At 50.5% G+C, this 18,370-nt stretch overlaps 1 protein-coding gene across 1 annotated transcript; it reads left to right on the forward strand.

The window, feature by feature from the left end:
* The first annotated feature begins 7,538 nt into the window (after window positions 1-7,538).
* On the forward strand, window positions 7,539-17,558 carry LOC111161966 (thioesterase superfamily member 5). The gene is made up of 6 exons (XM_022526067.1): window positions 7,539-9,626; window positions 11,182-11,383; window positions 12,638-12,776; window positions 16,460-16,570; window positions 16,889-17,013; window positions 17,289-17,558. The coding sequence occupies exons 1-6, from the start codon at window positions 9,504-9,506 to the stop codon at window positions 17,330-17,332; spliced, it is 744 nt and encodes a 247-aa protein (XP_022381775.1). The 5' UTR covers window positions 7,539-9,503; the 3' UTR covers window positions 17,333-17,558.
* Window positions 17,559-18,370: the final 812 nt, after the last annotated feature.

An 18,370-nucleotide genomic window follows, 5' to 3' on the forward strand; every position in this document is an offset into this window, starting at 1 on the left:
CGGGTGTTGGGGACATGCGTGTTACTGTCGATCCTGGAAAGATGTGGAGAGGTCGTCCATTCTATAGCATTTTCCAGAGTGGCACTGGAATATCGGGTCCCTTCAGGGTTGGCTCTTGATAGACTGTAGACCCATTCCAATGGGTGCACAAAGAAAAAAAGAGCAGAATCAGAGCTGAGTTCCCCTTTAAAAGCCAAACACCTACATCGAGAAGGAGGCACCCCTCCCTGAAAGCCCTTGCCCTATTGGGATTCCCACTGTGGAAGCCTTCAGGTCTCAAGCTTAGCTACAGGGAAGCCAGGTAAGGTACAGCTGGCTGTAGGTGACCAGAGGATGGGCAACGTAGTAGCTGTTGAAGTTGCCATCACTGACGTAGGGAGCTGGCTGGTAGTAACAGGTGACATTGGTGGCGTTGGGGATGATGTTTTGTTCTGTCAGCACGTGTGTGAGGCCAGGAGGGAGATGGGGTTCAGGGTCTGCAGTCGTAGAAGACGAGCAGAGAGTCCAGAATGATCTGAGAAGAAGAGCAGAGAGTCAAGTTTGAGTCCACGTCAAACTCAAACTGGCACTGGATGGAGTCGAAAACTTCAGCTCCACGTTCCAGCCTTTCTTGCTGGAGAGGGAGATCAGGCTCCAGCGGTCCGTGTCCGTGCACACCTTCACCATCTTCTGCATGTACGCCTCCTTCAGAGTGACCAGGCTGATTCTGAGCTTATTCACGCCCTCTGGCAGGAAGTTCAGAAGGGAGCTCAGCAGCACGTCCCTGACCAGTTGAAATTCGGCCTCTGTGGGAAGAGCTACGTGAAAGATCAAGTCCAGGTCTTTGCAGTCTTTGACCAGGACGTGGCCTGCCGTTCAGCCGTTCAGCCAGACAACCTGCACTTCGATGCCTGCCTCCTCCAGCCAGTCGTGCTGGGTGTCCCATGTGAGCATTTATTTCAGTGACAGGTTGTAGTAACTGCCCAGTGGCCGGAATCAGCTGGTGAGGAGAATGGACAGCAGGCTTTTTCGGACCCCATGGCCCCCATGCTCATGGCGAAGGCCGGGACACGAGGCAGGCTGCAGGGGCACTGGCACAGAGGTGAGGACAACAGCTCCCTCAGATGTGGTACTAACTGAGGCTGTGGACCTGGTCCTGTGGGTTCCTCTGATCCTGGCTTTTTGCAGAAACTGCAGTTCAGGAGGTGAATTGCACCCCGTGTAGACACCCCTAGTAATGCTGTATTCCAGTAAAGCACCAAAGCAGGGATCTAAAACATGAGGATTTCCCAGCAAGGCTTTGGGTCTGCTGATCGCAACATTAGATCTTTTTGAGTTGGATAAGAAACCCAAAAAATATCTATAATCTTCAAATCTGTTTTCATTTGACGATACGGTAGAGAGGAGGATGACCAAATATTCCTGCCCTTGAAACTCCTCTACTGATCTGAACTTTATGTCCACCAAATCAACATTTCACAAAAGAATTTTTATTTTTTTCTACCTGCTTCCATTAGGGGATGATCACACCAATGTCACTTGCAGACACCTGGCCAGATATGCCCCTGGCCAGAAGGCAGCCACAGCACGTGGCCTGTGATGGGCTCCCCTCCCTTCACGGACTTCACTGCCCCTCACGCCATGAAAGATGAGAGGAAAGCCTTTCTTTGGTAATTTCTCCCAGTCCAGCAGGTGAGTATGTGTGTGCATGTGTAAGTGTGTGTAGCCATGCATAGTATGTTTGTAAGTGAGCACACATGCCCATGTGTGGGTGTGTGTGCGCGCATGTGCATGTGTATGCACTGAGACGGCAGGGACTCAGGCTGCTGGGCCGAAGGTAGGCGAGAGGAGTAAAGCCCTGGGCTTCACGGTGGCCAGGAGCCAGGCCAGCTCAGCCTCGCAGGGAACACCAACGGAGGGAGCAAGGCTTTCCTGACACCAGGGAGCGGCTGCAACACTGTTCTCTGCTGACAGGACCACCAAGGCCCAGTGCTGATGCCGTGTGCCCAGTGCCCAGCCGTGGTCAGGAGAGCCGCCTTCTGAGGAGGCCACATCCTCCAAGCTCCCCTGCCCCACTGAGCCAGGAGCCCCGACCTCAGGATGGGACTTCCCTATGGGTTCTTTGTCTTTGTAGAACCCAAGGCAGAGCCCCAGCCAGGCACTCCTGGGCAGCCTGGCTTTGAGGAGGGAATCCAAGGTTAGGCTGGTTTAATATCAAACTTAATCTTTACCTGCCACTCAAAGAATGGAATAGTTCTTCTTATCTCCCAGAGCTGGTGGGGAATAGTGCCCTACAATACCCCAGAAAAGGAAGAACTGTTCTGGGTTGGTTTTTTGTTTTTTGTTTTTTGGGTTTTTTTTCAGATGCTAATCATTCAGGGTTTATGGGCTCTGGGAACTCTATGGGAAGAATTTGGAGAAGGAAGTGGGCCTCCCACATGGGAACTAAGTGGAGCTCTGAGGACTGGCTGGAGAGAAGGGGAGGTGGAGACGGCGGGCTACAAGGAAGCTGGCAGGGGAAATTGCCCCAAAAAGGAGGGGGTTTCTTACCTGGGAAGCACAGAGGTGGGACCTTGAGGGGGACAGTCTTAGGAGGCTACCCTGTAAGGTCACTATTCAAGGCCTCCTCCGGGGGCTAGTTGGCCACTGACTCATCCTGTGAGCCCACTCCCAAGGCCTAGAGAAGGCTCCTCCTGGAGGCCTGAAGAGGAATTGCCTTCACACCCTCCTCCCCTAGCCCATGCCAGGGAGTGTCAGGGCCACAGGACTTGGCTCCATACCCATGGGATAGACACACACTCTACCACCGGGATACCCGTGACTTGAGGAAAGTGGGCAGAAATACGTGGTGCCCCGCAGCAGCTAGTGAAGCCACTGTCATCTGTACTTGGAGGCCTCACAGACTTGGCCCCTGAACTCGTTCAATAGATGGTTGACACCCCTGTTCCGGAGCTTTTGGAGAAGAAAAGGTTCCAGGTATCATGGGATCTGTGTTAGCCGAGTAATATGTTTTCAAAAGGCAATGTGACCTTACTCTGTGTCCGAAGATCGTAAAAGCAGATTTGCCAGTGGCACCATGCGGCTGTCCCTTTGATGTGAAGGTGCTATCTCTCGAATGACCGTCTGGGTTTGAAGAAGAAGGGATTTTACATACAGGCCTGGCTGGGAACTGGGAGCCCTACCCTGAGTGTGCACACACACACCCACACACACCCATTCAGGATTTGTCACTTTCCGAGCTTAGAGGTCCCAGCTCTCTGCCTCTTGGCCATTCACAAATAGGAACTCCAGCTGAGCTGGGGTACGGGCGCTCACATCTCAGAGGAGGAGAGCAGGTCCCCATTAGTCCCAGCGCAGTCCCTGCTTTGTGTTCTGCTGGGACCCCCTCCATCAGTGCAATGATCATACCAGGATCTAGTGTCTGCTTATCGGCTGCCCAGCTCCCCTGGACAAAAGGTCTCCTGCCACAGCCCTGCTCACCCTTACCCCAGGCAACACCCACCAGCCCACCCAGTCAGGGCCCCTCTGGGCACAGTCCATAGCAACCACTTCTTTTAGCTCCATCCCATGCCCTGGTTTCATGAAGGCAGCCTCCCCCACCTCTTCCAGTCTTGGCTATCCTGAGGCTGAGCCTCTGCCTTTCCCCAAGCTGTTCATTCACAGGTCTCATGAGCAGCACAGACAAAACCTCTTAGCAACAGGATGGAGGGAAAAACTCTTAAGGCAACTGATTTATCAGTTTCAACACTGGACAGTTATTTTCCTTTCCAAAGTGCCCATGGTGAGTGTCCAGGATATAAAATGCATCTGAGGAGGGTCCCTTCCTCAGGGAGCCATAAAAAGAGGACTGTTTGGGGATAGTCAGAGAGACGGGACCTGAACAGAAGAGCAGCGGACTCCCGGGAAAGCAGTAGTGTGAGAAGGTCCAGACATGAACTTATACCCAGCTGGCATGATCAAGCAGCCTGCCAGATAAAATCCAGGCAGAGGCATTTGAATTGGTGTATGCTGTGTACTTATAAATTAGGGGCAACGTTTGCAAGTTGGAAGGTTTCACATAACATAAAAGTCTGGTTTTATACTAGCTTTTCTGGAGAAATTAGAAAGCTGGTAACTGAGCCTGTGTTCCTTCATGGCAACTCCTGAGGGGAGCAAGACCAGGGCGGCCCCCTCTGAGTGCCCTCGGTTTCCCATCACTCAGCCTGGCCCCTGACCCTTAACTCAGAAGGTCAAGAAACCAAGCTTCCCCGAGGTTGGGGCTAGCCTGACAAGTTTGAAGATCAGTCACAGACTGAGAGAGGCCTGGGGTAGTCTGGGAGCCCTCTAGAAATTGCAGAGATGAGTGTAAGAGCCAAGTCTTCAGGAGGGATCGAGATCACAGAAGAGCAAAGACATCTAGGAAGTCCCTTCCTCATCCAGAAGGGCCTGGGGCCATTCTGACAGAACAACTCCGAAGTGCCCAGAACCCACCATCACAGGTGGGAGCCAGCCAGCCCATGTGGGGAGTTCCACTACATGTCCAGAATGATCTGAGAGGGCTTCCAGGGCCCCCAAGTTGAGAAGGACTTTGTAAGATTTCTGGCAATGTTCATCTTTACCTGTTTCCTTTTAGCGATTTACAGTAAATCCCCCTAAGCAAAAAGGGTCCTCTGAGTTTGTTTGGTGAGAGCAGGGAAGGAGGGCAGGCTGGGGAGACTAAGGGCTACCACATAGTCTTACAGTAAAAGAAATTCCCAAAGAGACAGAGGTGGGTGTGCATTCAGATTTGGGAGCCTGCTATAAGGAAGAAAGAGTCCTGGGACTGGGAAGTGATCCATGGAATCTACCAGCCCTTGATCACCCCTGTTGCTTTACAACACACCAGAGAAGTTCCTAGATCAGTGGAGTGCTGGAGCCAATACCTACCAGCTTGCAGGAGACAACTGTCTACATCTTTTCCCAGCTTCACAGTCAGGGTCCGTGGCTTCATAGTGCTAGCCTGAAACCAGCCACCATGGGAATATTTCCACCCCAGAAGTTGGCAAACTTCTGAGCTCTCCCCACCCCCAAGAGGCAGTTGTTAATTATCTGGTTCTCCTGATGGACCACCCACCTGTCAGATCTGGCCCCGGACGTGCTTCTGGGGACAGGTCGAACCTTGGTGAGAGAAATTCCCAGACTCCACACCCCCCCATGGGTCCCAAATAGGAAATGAACCAAACAGGCAAACAGGCTGAATCAGAATTCAACAGGAGTTCTAAATTATAATGAACCTTCGCTGGCTTCCTTCTGTTTTCTTTTTTCTTCCCTTTTAATTATTTTTATTTTTATTTATTATGTTATGTTAGTCATCAGACAGTACTTCATTAAGTTTTATTTTTATCTCTATACCCAACATGGGGCTTGAACTCATCCCTGAGATCAAGAGTTACCTGTTCCTCAGACTGAGTCAGCCAGGCACTCCACTCCCTCTTTTTTCTAATTGCTTCTCCAGAGAGTCCAGGTCTGGGAGAAGCTCACTTTCCCCTGAGCTGAGTCGGGTTTTATTGTTGTTGTTGTTGTTGTTGTTCTTTCTAAGCTGAGTTCACAGTGAAGGATCAGGGCCAAATTTCATGTTCTAACAAAATCCATTGAAGGCCCTAGCCAACACATTTCCACCTCCCTGCATAGCTGACCTCCCAGCCCATTTCTAGAAGGGGCTCCGTATTGCACAGAGAACCTGCAAGATATGTGGAATGGCCTTGAATAACTTCCTCCATTCACAAATTGCAAGGCCATACCCATGCTTTTGCCATCAGCATACATGTTCTCTCAGGTATCTTTCCTTCTAATCACTTTCTATCTATTATACCCTTGACTCCATTTTACTGTCTTAAATATCACAGACATCGCCAGGTCTTTCTTTCTTTTCTTCTCTCATGGATCTCTTCCCTTCCAGCTGGGAAATGAAGGTTGATCTGCAGCACAGCCCCTTCAGTTCCCTGTATTGCCCCGGACCACAGCATCCAGCAGAATCTTGGGAATCATCAGCTCACGGAAAATTAGTTACACAAGTAAGGAAATTTAACAATAGGGCTTGAGCAGACTGGGAACAAAACTTACATAAGCATAATGATGTAAATACTTAAAAGCAGATTTAACCAAAATTTGTGAAACAACTAAAGTGGGAGGATGTCCATTGGAAAATGTTCCTGCATTTCTTCTTTTTAATTGCACACGCTTCTGACACTAGATGTGTGGGGTTTCTCAACACCAAGCAATTCTCTGCAACACCAGGTAGATGTCCTACAATTCAATTCTTTTTCTTTTTCTTTTTTAATTTATTTAAGAGACGGTGAGAGCGTGCAGGGGGAGGGGTAGAGGCAGAGGGAGAGGAAGAGGGAAAGAATCCCAAGCAGACTCTGCTCTGTGCACGGAGCCCAATGCAGGGCTCAATCTCATGACCCTGAGATCATGACCTGAGCTGAAGCCAAGAGTCAGAGGCTCAACCAGCTCAGCCACCCAGGCACCCCTACAGTTCAGTCCTGACACTAACTGGAATTAGGTGCAGACCTCACAGGTTAATGGCTTAGTCCTGTAACACTACCCCCCACTTCAGATGTCAATGGCAAGTGGTAGGTCCCTGGGTTAACTACAACATCTGTCTGTCTTGGCTACAAATCGGAGGTTCCCATACCCTTTTTCCTAGATTCGATTGTTGGCTGGAACTGCTCACAGAACTCCAGGAAGCAGTTACACTTACTGGTTTATTATACAATGAAGCACGTGATAAAGGATACAGATGACCAGCCAGATGAAGAGATACGTAAGATGTGGTCTGGGAGGGTCTTGATCTCAGAAAATGCTATTCCCACAGGGTTGAGATGCACCAACCTGGAAGCTTCTCCAAACCCCGTACTTTTGGTATTTGTATGGAGGCTTTCACATAGGCATGGTGGATCATTAACTCAATCTCCAGCCTCTGTCCCCTTCTTGAAGAATGGAGGAGGGTACCTGTTCGGGAAGGTCATCAAGAAGACATGACTGCCGATTGACCCATAAGTTGGACCCTGGTGATCAGAGGTTCTTGCCCCCACCCCTGTCCTTGGAATGTGAGTTTCATTTGCCTTTCCTACTCTGAGAGGCTGCTCCAAGGACACAGCCTTGAGTAACAATGTGCTGTTGAGAAGCCCTGCATAGTCTACATGACTGAATCCAGTTAGGGCTCCTCTGTCCCTGAACCTAAAAGGTGCCAGGTGGGTGCAGGGTTCCATTTGTCTTGCTGCCACCCAAGACTAGCCTCTCCTGTAAGTTCCCTTGCCTCCTTAAAACTGCCACCTACCAACCTGGTGTGGCCTGCCTCTTTTCTCCAGTCTCTCTTTGTTGTTCCCTTATGGGCTAGTTTCAGATTACACAGGGAAGCTCCCAAGAGGTTTCTTTTTCTTTTTTTTTTTAAGATTTTATTTATTTATTTGACAGAGAGAGAGAGAGAGTCACAAGTAGGCAGGCAGAGAGAGAGGGGGAAGCAGGCTCCCTGCTGAGCAGAGAGCCCAATGTGGGGCTTGATCCCAGGACCCTGAGATCATGACCTGGGTCGAAGGCAGAGGCTTAACCCACTGAGCCACCCAGGCGCCCCCAAGGGGTTTCAAACCAACAGAGACTGTAAGTTCCAAGCTTCTCATCCTGGGTTGGTCCTTCCGGTGACCAGTCTCCACCCTGAAGCTATCCAGGAGACTCCTTTTCCAGATTTGCCTCATTAGAACGAAAGACACTTGGATCATCCAGAAAACTCCGAGGGATTTAGGAGCTGTGCTCAGAAACCAATATATATATATCTTCTATTATTTCGCAGAGAGTATTTCTCTGCTAGTCCATTAAGAAGAGAGGCTGATCCCGCTGGGGTATGTGATCTGCAAGGGAATTCAGGCTGTGCAAGGGCGATAACCTAGCTCCCACATGGCTCTTAAGCAAGAAAACAAGGACTTCTTTCTCAAGTTTAGCTACTGGTTCTTCTTGGAATCTGGACAAAAACGGCAACCTTTCTGGGATCAGGCCCCTGTGGAGCCCTTCCTCCTCCCTACTCCTGTTTCCTCAGACCCCTCTCCAGTCTTTCTGAGATTCCTCTTTCCTCTCTTGTCTCCTCCTCAAGCCCCGTCTTTTCCATCAGGTATCACACATAGGGGCTTCAAGGGAATGAAGGGATGCCAGGCACGGGGGGAGGCCTGGGCCAAGCCAGAGAACACAATGCCTGCCCCCGGCCGGCTGCTGCGGCACAGTGCTAGAAGAACATTGCGGCCAGATCTTCCTACTTATCTGGAGATCCTTGACCTGCTTTGTGTGAAACTCCCTGTTTTTTAAATGCTAGCAACTAATTCTAATCATTTGGGCTAGATCCAGAGACTAACTCAATCAAAAACCTGGTTTCCCCGTCCTTGAAGAAATTTCATTCAAATCTTGAGAGGACATAAGGGAAATAGTTATACTCTAGTCTTCCGGGGAAGCCAAATACCAAAAGTGGGACAAAACCGGTAAACTTTCCTATTAAATCAGTTTGATTGTTCAGAAACTGCCCCAATCGCCACCATCACCACCATCGTCATCAGAATTCTGATGGTTCTGACCGTCAGAACATGCTTTTCTCCAGTAAATTAAAAACCAGGACTTCTAGTAGAAAACTGGCAGTTTTAATTCAATAGAAAAAAATACCAGCACCAGAAAAGCCCGCAACTTCGTAGACACTTTGCTGAACACTCCTCTCCACTTTCTCCTGAAAGCTGTCTCTCTTCCAGGCTTGCCAGGAACAAGGCCTCCGCTGCCCAGCTCCCCACCTCACCCCCAGCACTCATGCCCTTCCCTGGGCTTCCCAAAGCATGAAAGTACCTTTGCTAAGCTCACTGCTCCCAAATGATTTTCTGTCTGTGCTTCTAAGACCATCTCCTTCTTGCCAGTATCCCCTCCAGGGACAAGCAGATAGAGGCTTCTCTGTGCGACCCCTTGTCTGTGATATACAAAGGGGTGCCAGGACCATACCAGGGGACTTAAGTGGTCTTGCTGCAGAGCACATGCCACAAAGGCTCCACCAACACACACAGACACTCCACCAACACTCTCCAATCAAGAGACAGACCTCCCTTATCCTTCTGGGAATTTTCTCATATCCCCCGCCGCAAACACTTCAGGGCAGCCCTCTGAGGCCCTGTGTACCATATGCTATTTCCTTATGCGCTTCTTTCTCTTTAACAAATGTTTCTTTCTGGACTCAGCCCAGTCCTATTAAGAATTCCTGCCCAAGCAGGGTCTGCTCCTCCCCAAGCGCTGGGCGGGGCTTGGGACCAGTGAAAGTCTCCAAATATCTGCGGTCTTGTGTCAACCCAGCCCAGCCTTGCCTAATCATCTGCGGAGGCAGCTTGCTGCTGGAAGCCTGGTGACCAAAAAGGTGAGAGGCTTGTACCAGAGGTGGCAGCGATACCCGCAGCACCCAGGTACACCAAAAAGCACTCACTCACTTTGCTGCTTTCTCAAGAGTCTGCCGGTTGTCCCGCCAGCCCCAGCCTCAGAACTCAGCCATGATCAGGAGAAGCTTCCTGGGGGCAGTAAGACTTGGCCAGCACAGGGTCCTTCCTGGCATCCCCCAGGTCTTGCCCAGACTCAGCCCCACCTCAGCATTCGGATCCTCCACGGACTCCCTGGTAAGTTCCCAGCTCAGCCAGGTAGGCAGCCCTCCTTCTCTTGGGGGCTTAGGGCATAAGGAGCACCCCAAATTTCTTCTTTCCAGATGATGGCTGGAGCAAGTGGGCAGTGTGTTGGGGAGCTATGTGATTTGGCAAAGGGAAGGTGCTCTTGGGATATCAAGTCACCCAGACCAAGGGGCTCCTGGCTAGCTTAGCTGGTAGAGCATGACTTTTGATTTCAGGGTCATGAGTTCAACCCCCATGTTGGGCCTAAAGATATGAAGGGAGGAGGGAAGGGAAGGGAAGGGAAGGGAGAAAGAAAGAAAGGAAGGAGGGAGGAAGGAAGAAAAGGAGGGAAGAAAGAAAAGGAAAGGAAGAGAAAGAAAAAAAAGGAAGAAAGAAAGAAAGAAAGAAAGAAAGAAAGAAAGAAGAAAGGGAAAGAGAGAAAGAGAGGGAGGGAGGGAGGCAGAGAGGGAGGGAAGGAGGGAGGGAAGAAGGAAGGGAGGAAGGAAGGGAGAAAGAAAGAAAGGGCAAGCAATCCAAAACTAAGACCACCAGGACACTTTTATCCTGGTCTGGATCTTGTGCAGCCATGCATGAGTCACTTTCCTCCCGTGGAACTCAGACTGCTGCAGCTGCATTTGGGCATTTCCCGATGGACAGACCTGTGTGTGGTTTGGCCAGCAGCCAGCCCACTGCCCATAGTTGTGACAGGTCCATGAGTATTTGACACCACAGAGGGCTCACTCTTCCTACAGATAGTAACACCCTTGTGTGGGCACCTGAAACATGTTTCAAAGGAGCCACCTTAAAAAAAAAAAAGGAGCTACCTTGCCAGGGCATGCCCATAGCTATAGACAGCTGGACTAGCCCTGAAAGCAAGCAGGTGGCAGCAAAGGCCCTCAACCACTGGACGCACCCTCTGGGATAGACAGTATCTCAGGACAGGCTCCGGTTTGACCATCAGCTCTCACACTCACAAGCTTGGCAACCTTAGCCATATTTCCTCAGTTTCCCTATCTGTACAGTGCAGCTTAGACTAGTAGTTCTCAGCCTCAAAGAACAGCTCACGGGTTTTTATTTTTTTATTTTTTTTAAAGATTTTTTTTTAATTTATTTATTTGACAGAGAGATCACAAGTAGGCAGAGAGGCAGGCAGAGAGAGAGAGAGGAGGAAGCAGGCTCCCTGCCGAGCAGAGAGCCTGATGCGGGACTCGATCCCAGGACCCTGAGATCATGACCCGAGCCGAAGGCAGTGGCTTAATCCACTGAGCCACCCGGGCGCCCGCTCACGGGTTTTTAAACAGGACAGTTGCAAGGCACACCACAGAGCGGTATGCCTCTATTTGTCAGCCCCCGTTCCTTTTTTATCCTTCCTTTGCACTGTAGGGTCCCCTTGCCCATCACCCACAGGTGTCCCCTAACCCTCTGCAAGGAACCTGGGCCGCTTCCTGTAAGTCGACACTGGTGGAGCCAGTGAACCCAGGAGCAAACCACCTAGAGGTCCCACAGCACAAGCAGCAGCCCCCATTCTCCAAGAAGCTCTTTAATCTCTCTGATTTTTCCTGCCCAGGTCTCAAGGTTCTGTCCGGAGAAGACGGATTTGAAGGATTACGCCCTTCCCAATGCCAGCTGGTGTCCAGACATGCTGAACCTATACCAGGAATTTCTGGAGAAGACCAAGACCGATGGCTGGGTCAAACTCCCCTCCTTCAAGTCCAACAGAGACCACATCCAGGGGCTGAAACTCCCATTTGGGTTAGCAGTTGCCTCCGGTAAGGCCTGGCCTGGGAGGGCCTGTGGGCACATCTGCTCCCTAGGCAGATGTGCCCACAGGCCCACCGGGGGGTTCAGCCAGTCCCATTCACTATGTTGACCCTCAGGACCCTCAGGAAGGAGATCCATAACCTCCCTTCTAGTTCTCAGCAGGAAGTTCTTTCTGTGTCTGACCCAGGCCGGTAGAGAAGAAGAGAAGAGTATTCCCTCTGATCTCTGGTTCTCTCCTCGCATCCGAGAGAACACAACCTAGTGTTGGCCTTTGTTTCCAGTCAAGAGCCTCCCCCTGAACATAGCCTTTAACCCCCTACCCTTCTGCCTTCCCACTGGGTGTTCTTCCTATGCCATCAAGCTTTATCCCAAGTCCTCCTCTCCACCCAGTCGGGGCCCTGGGGCCTGCCTCCCCCACTGTAGGCCTCAACACAGCATCCCCACTCTACTGGCTCCATAGCCAGGCTCCCCAAACTCCCACCAGATCAGATGGATAGAACTTTCCACCTTCACCTTCCTTCATGTGTGTGGGTGCATGTATGTGTGCCTGTGCACACACATGTCCCTGTTTTCTTGTCTCTCTCATTCATGCATGTGGTTTTCCAGCCCACTGATGAATCTGTGGTATGGTAGGCACATGACCTTTGCATTTATGCCACAAAGCAGGTCACCAAATTAATTTTTTTCAAAGAATTTTATGTCTACCAAAAAAGGATGTAGTTGTTGTAGTAGTCATCTTGGGGAAAAAATCAGGACTTTGGTGGACTTTTCTGCTCTTATTTTACTGTGGTTTTTTTTTTTTTTAAGATTTTATTTTTAAGTAATCTCTACAGCCAACATGGGGCTCAAACTAAAACCCCAAAATCAAGAGTCATGTGCTCTACCAATTGAGCCAGCCAGGCATCCTGATTTTACAGTTTAGTACTATTGTTATTTTGAATTATATGTGCAGTACATGTTACATTTTTAATTTCCCAGGTTTAAGGTCTGTTAAAGTCTTGATCTGGCCATGAGCCTGTCTCTACCCCTCAGCTAGGGAACTTCCTGAGTGTTTGCCCCTCCAGACCAAGGGCTCCCTGAGGAAAGGGCAGACTCTCCACTCTCAGATTGAATGCTCCTTGAGGACAGAGCTGGGGCATCCTCTGGTTCTCTCCTGGACCCTGTGCCTAAGGCAGGGCTCCACCGTGGTGGTGAATCCCGACTGGGCCCCACACACTTGTGCACCCACTTCTCGAGCTACAGCACTGCCCATCTCTCCCTAGACAAAAGCGACTGGCGCATCTTCACCAGATGCATCCAAGAAGAAGGACAAGGCTACGAGTATGTCATTTTTTTCCACCCATCCAAGAAGAAGTCCATCTGTCTTTTCCAACCTGGCCCCTACCTGGAGGGGCCCCCAGGGTAAGCCACAGACAGAGCCTGGGTGGTTGTCCCTGGCTGCTTTCTGGGCTCGGTTCAGATGGGCCACACACAGGGCCCCAGAGTCTGTCCCTCTCCCTCAGGAGCTGGGGAATGGGAGGGTGGGCACTGGGCTTCTGTCTCCACACCAGGCCTGGGAGGGCACTCTGGGTCACCTGGTCCAGGCCTCATTGGGCAGATAAGGAGAGCCTCTGTATGGAGGTCTGAAATTTTTTCTAGTAAGAAGGTGGTCTTAGAGGCCACTTTGAGAAATGTGCTGTGAACTTGGAAGAGGACAAGATCTGGAGCCAGGCTTTCAGTTCTGTTCTGTCTTGCTGGCCTTGGCACCCTAAGCAAGCATTTCAACCTCTGGCCTTCAGCCTTCTTACCTAAAACCTGGGCAATAATATCCAGCTGCCAGAATGACTGAGAGATATGGTATTACAGGACCATGTCTATGTACTCACAAATCATATGACACAATGTTAGCTCTCAGACACCATCTCTCCAGACTTCATCTTTTGCCTAGGGGCAAACACAGAGATAAGGTAGCACAGCAGCCCACGCAACCAATCAGGTCTCTAGTCCAGGATCTGGGACTCCAAGCCATTGATCTCTCCATTATACTCTGCTGCCTTTGAACCTGGGATAGGCCCAGGAAGGAACTCACACTAGGTGAATTCCACAAGGGAAATCAAGCTGGCCTTGAGCCTCTTGCCCAAGGCCACTGGGCCACCAAGTCCATGGTTGTCCGCCTTCTCCTGCATCCCTGTTCCTTCTTTAGATAGTCACCGAAGCCTGCTAGTGGTGCCAGAGTTCCTACAAGAGAGAAAGAATGGTGGGGGGTAGCTTTAGGGTCCCAAGGCCTGGGAGAAACTCACAGCTAAATTCAGAGATCTTAATAGATGTCAGCACCTCCACAGGCCATGGATTCAGACTGCAGCCCTTGGCCACCTTGGCCATCCCAAAGGCATCTTCCATGAGGACACTGATTTTCCCACTGAGCACTGGGGAACTAGGTCAGAGCCCTACACAGGTCAGGAATGCCTGTCGTTCTCAAGAGGAAAACTATAGAAGGCGGGGCTGAGGGGTGAAGTATAGCTGATTTTGATTTAGGGGCTCATGGAAAGGCAGCGGAGGACCACCCAACACTGAAGCCAGTGGGTTGAGTGGTTCAGAGAAGAGATGAATACTGAAGAGAAAGAGATACCCAGTTCAGTCTATCTACTGCATAGGGGGGAAAAAAAACAGTTCTCAACTACTATGTCTTTTTCTCCTGTGCATCTCCTTTACTGCTCACACAGGACACTTCTGATAGTTCTGATCACCAAATGCGTAGAGGCTTTTCCCCACACCAGGCAATTCTGGGACACCAGCTGGGTGTCCTACAATTTAACTCCATTCTGACACCATCTACCTGGAGACAGCATCAGATCCTACAGGGTAAAGGCTCAGTCCACAAGACTGCCCCCCACTTCAGACGCCAAGAGCAAGTGGCAGGTCGCCAGGTTCCCACAACTTTTGTCTGACTTCGCTATGTTGGGAAGCAAGAATTTCCCGTCCCTTTCAAGGGTCCTTGCAGCTGGACTAGGAATCAAATTGACCTGAGACAGATTAACAGGAGAAAGTCAAATTTAATAGTGTACATACAGGAAATTCACACAGACATGGGAATTCCAAAGACAGGCAAAATGAAGCCTATCTGTCATCCTGAACTAAGGAGCAGGGGGCAGGGGTCTGGGACTTAGAAGGGAAGGAATGCACTTTGCATGGTAACAAGAAGAGCATATGTTTGGTAATTAGATGCTTATCCTGCCTTACAGATGGGTCACTCAGGTAAAACTTATCTCTGGTAATAACCTTTACTCTGGGAAAGACTCCCAGTTTAAATTCTTCTATGTAGTGAAGGAATTCCACAGGGTCTCAACTGCCTTCAGCTCAAAATAATATCCATGCTCTAGTGGCCCATCCTGGGGCAGCTTGCCTTGGTCCCTACAGTTACCAGTCAGAGTTCTCACAACCCCCTCCTCATGCTCACTTACTTTGCTAGAGAGGCTTCCAGAACTCAGGGAAACACTTATATTTACCAGTTTATTAAAGGATATGATAAAGGATACAGAAGAACTGCCAGATGAAGACACACATACGGCGAGGTCTGGGAGGGTCCTAAGCACATGCAGGAGCTTCTGTCTCTGTGGGGTTGGCATGCATCACCCTCCCCCGGGCCTGTGTTTGCCCGCCTGGAAGTTCTCTGAACCCTGTACCATTGGGATTTTATGGAGACTTCCTCACCAGGTGTGATCCATCAAATATTCCATTTCCAGCCCTTCTCTAGAAGCTTCTAATCATGGCTTGGTCTTTCTGGGGACCAGCCCTCATCCAGGAGCCATCCAGGAGCCTGCCCAGAGCTACCTCAGTAAAACAAGACACTCCCATCGCCCAGAAAATTACAAGGGTTTCAACAGCACTGTGCTGAATCCAGGGCAGAGACCAATATATATCACCTATCTTATCACAAGTGCCCACCCAGCCCCTAGGCAATGAGGAGGGCTAGGTTGCAGGCTGGCCAAGCGCTATCCTGCAGAATCCACAAGCCTGTCAGTGGGTCCCTGTTTGGCCAATGAGGATGCCAAGGGAAGAGCAGATTTGGGGTTCTTTGGCACCAACTTATTTTCCCCTTTTTAAAGCAGTGTGGAAGTAGGGGGTTTTATGAACATTACTTCATGTAATCTGCTGAAATAGGAATTATTTCTATTCAGAATTTATAGCGGAAAAACTTAGGCTCAGAAAAGCTTAGCCACTTAGCAGCTCAGCAACTTAGCAGCTTGCTCAAGATCAGACAGGTAGTGGGAGGTGGGGCAGGAAGTCAAACCAGGTGGAGGGTGGTTCCACAGCATTCCAGCTCTTTCCCCTCCTGGTGGTGGGAACAGGAGGGTAATCCACGCTAGCACAGTGGGACAGCTGGCCTGGTCCATGGAGAATCATGCTTATGGAAATCAGAAGCTTGAATCTGTCTCATGTTATCTGCATTCTAGATTTCGGCGCACTTCTCTTTTTCCCAACCTCACCAACAGCAAAGCAGCTTTGGCATAAGGTCGGCTTACACAACTGAGATTGAGAAATTCTCTCGCACTAAAGAAAGCAGGTGTTGGCAGCAACCCACCAAAGGGGGGCCCTGGGCCTTCTGCAGGCAGGACTGCTCAGGAGTCCTGTTGGCCCTGTAGAGAACATAAGTTACAGTTCACATTTCTCTGCCTTGAAAATGTGGGCTCGGCCCCAGATGTACTGATGGGTAAGGTGGGAGCTGGCCCAAGGCCATGCCCCGGAGCCCACACTGAAAGACACCAGGCATTTTCCAGGCCCTGTGGAAATGATGGCCATTTCTGCCAGCCACTAGGTGATAAATCAGAAAAAATGTTTTCCCATTAACTTTACCGGAAAAACAACAACAACAACAACAACACGTTTTCCTGGCAAATTAAAAGAATTATGTCAGATGGTTGCTGACGCCTTTGAAGGAACATGGTAGAAAAGCTGAAGTAACTGGGACCAGTCTGATGAGCTGGGATGCTGCTCTGCTTCGTTTTCTCTCCCGTAGAGAGGCAGAGGCAGGGCAGTTCCACGTCGGCATCAGGGAGGGGGGCAGGGAAGTTTGCGCCCCCGCCTAGCTCCTGCCCCACCCACAGGTTTGCACATGGAGGGTCCTTGGCTGCCCTGATGGACGAGACCTTCTCTAAAACGGCTTACCTGGCTGGAGAGGGGCTGTTCACAGTAAGCCTCAACATCAGGTTCAAAAAGTAAGTATGGGTCCTTGGGGCCCTGGCCAAAGTCATGCCTTTTTTATCCTTGAGGAGTGGCCATGCTCAGCGGTGGTGGTGTGGGAGCCCTGTCCGCTGCCCTCCTTCCCCAGCCACTGCTCAGCCATTCCTTGGGTCCCAGCCAGAGCACAGCCTCTGCTGTCAGACTCTGGAAGTCTGCAAACGGGGCCCTGAGTCCTGAGTCACTTATTCCCTGAGGCAGAGTAGAATAAAGAGAAGGCTGGGGGAAATGGAGGGGTGAAGGGATGGCTGCTGGGGAGTCCTATGAGGGACAGACTAAACCACCTCCTTTTCCAGCTTGATCCCTGTGGGCTCTGTGGCTGTCCTGAACATTGACGTGGAAAAGATCGAGGACCAGAAGCTTTACATGTCTTGCATCGCCCAGAGTAGGGACCAGCAGACAGTCTATGCCAAGTCTTCAGGTAAAGAGGTTCTCAGCCTCAGCCCCCTGCCACCATCACCCTCAGGGCAAATGGAAGGAAGAATGCTGATGATGCTGTCCCAAGCAGGGACCAGCTTTTTAGAGTGGGATTGGGCACCTGGAGAACCAGGCTAGGGTGTTTTTTTTTTTTTTTTTCTATGTATGAGTGGCCTGACCTGTTTCACAGGGACAGGATCGGGCGCCAGATAACAGGATGCAAATGCTCAGGGCACCCCATCCAGCTCCTGCCATTCAGCCTGTCCTCTTCCCCCGCAGGTGTTTTCCTTCAGCTGCAGCTAGAAGAGGAATCATCCCAGTAATAGTCACTAAGCCTTCCTGCTGACTGCCTTGCCTGCTAGGGACCCACTACACAGCAGGGAGGGGTCCCCAGGAAGTGACTAGTGAGGTAAAGGAGAGGGCACACTCCTCTGAATAAATAGATTTATGGCCTCATTCTCAGGCTAAGACCCTTCTGTGCCCGGAAATCAGAATCCCGCCAGCACCTCCCATACACCCACTTTCCCATTCAGCACCAAGAGATCTCCTGGGCACCTGCAGGTTCCAGGCTCTGGGTGAGGCACCAAGCACACAGCAAGGAAAGACTTTAAAGGGTATAGCCTGGTGGTGGTCGGTAAGGGCGGGGCGGCGGGGGGTGGTGCATGGGACATAAAGTTTTGTTTTTTAGAAAAAGAACTCTGGTGGCAGTAAAGTGAGGGTCAGCAAGCCCGAAGGTGGGAACCCTGGTTGGGAGACCCCAGCACGACCCCCAGCTAGAGATAGTAAGGGCCTGACATGGGTCAGAGCTTTGAAGATGAAAGAGATGGAACATGGGACAAACAAAAGAGCGTGGGACTTTTCTGCTAATTACATGTCATAGACTGGTGAAGAGCTCTGCAGGATGACACCAGGTTTCTGGCCTAGGAATTGCAAGTGGCATTATCGGGAGTAGAGAGGAGCAGTTTTGAGGTGGGGGTGGATAATGAGCTTAGTTTCCCACCCACGGAGCTTGAAGTGCTCGTGGTGTTTTAGCCACATGGCAAGCACCAGCGGGAACCTGGATATTATGGTCTAGAGCTCGAGACTGATGAGCAACTGACTCGGTCTGTAAGTCATCAGTATAAAAAGGGACATGGAACCATGGGGAGTGAAGCATGCAGAGTGAAAGAAGGGAAAGGGGCGGGGGGAAATGAAGGATAGGGAAAGGGTCACAGATAGAACTTTCAGTCACGCTAAGGCTTAAAGTTGGGGCAAAGGACGAAAAGCCACCAGAGACTGGGGATAGGACAGGAGTGACCATTCTGAAGAGGAAGAGCTCAGCAGTGTCAAACACTCAGGAGAAGGCAAGACAGATGAGGACT

The sequence above is a fragment of the Enhydra lutris genome, unplaced genomic scaffold (genome assembly GCF_002288905.1).
Source record: "Enhydra lutris kenyoni isolate GAN:26980312 unplaced genomic scaffold, ASM228890v2 scaffoldscaffold88, whole genome shotgun sequence".
Taxonomy (NCBI): domain Eukaryota; kingdom Metazoa; phylum Chordata; class Mammalia; order Carnivora; family Mustelidae; genus Enhydra; species Enhydra lutris.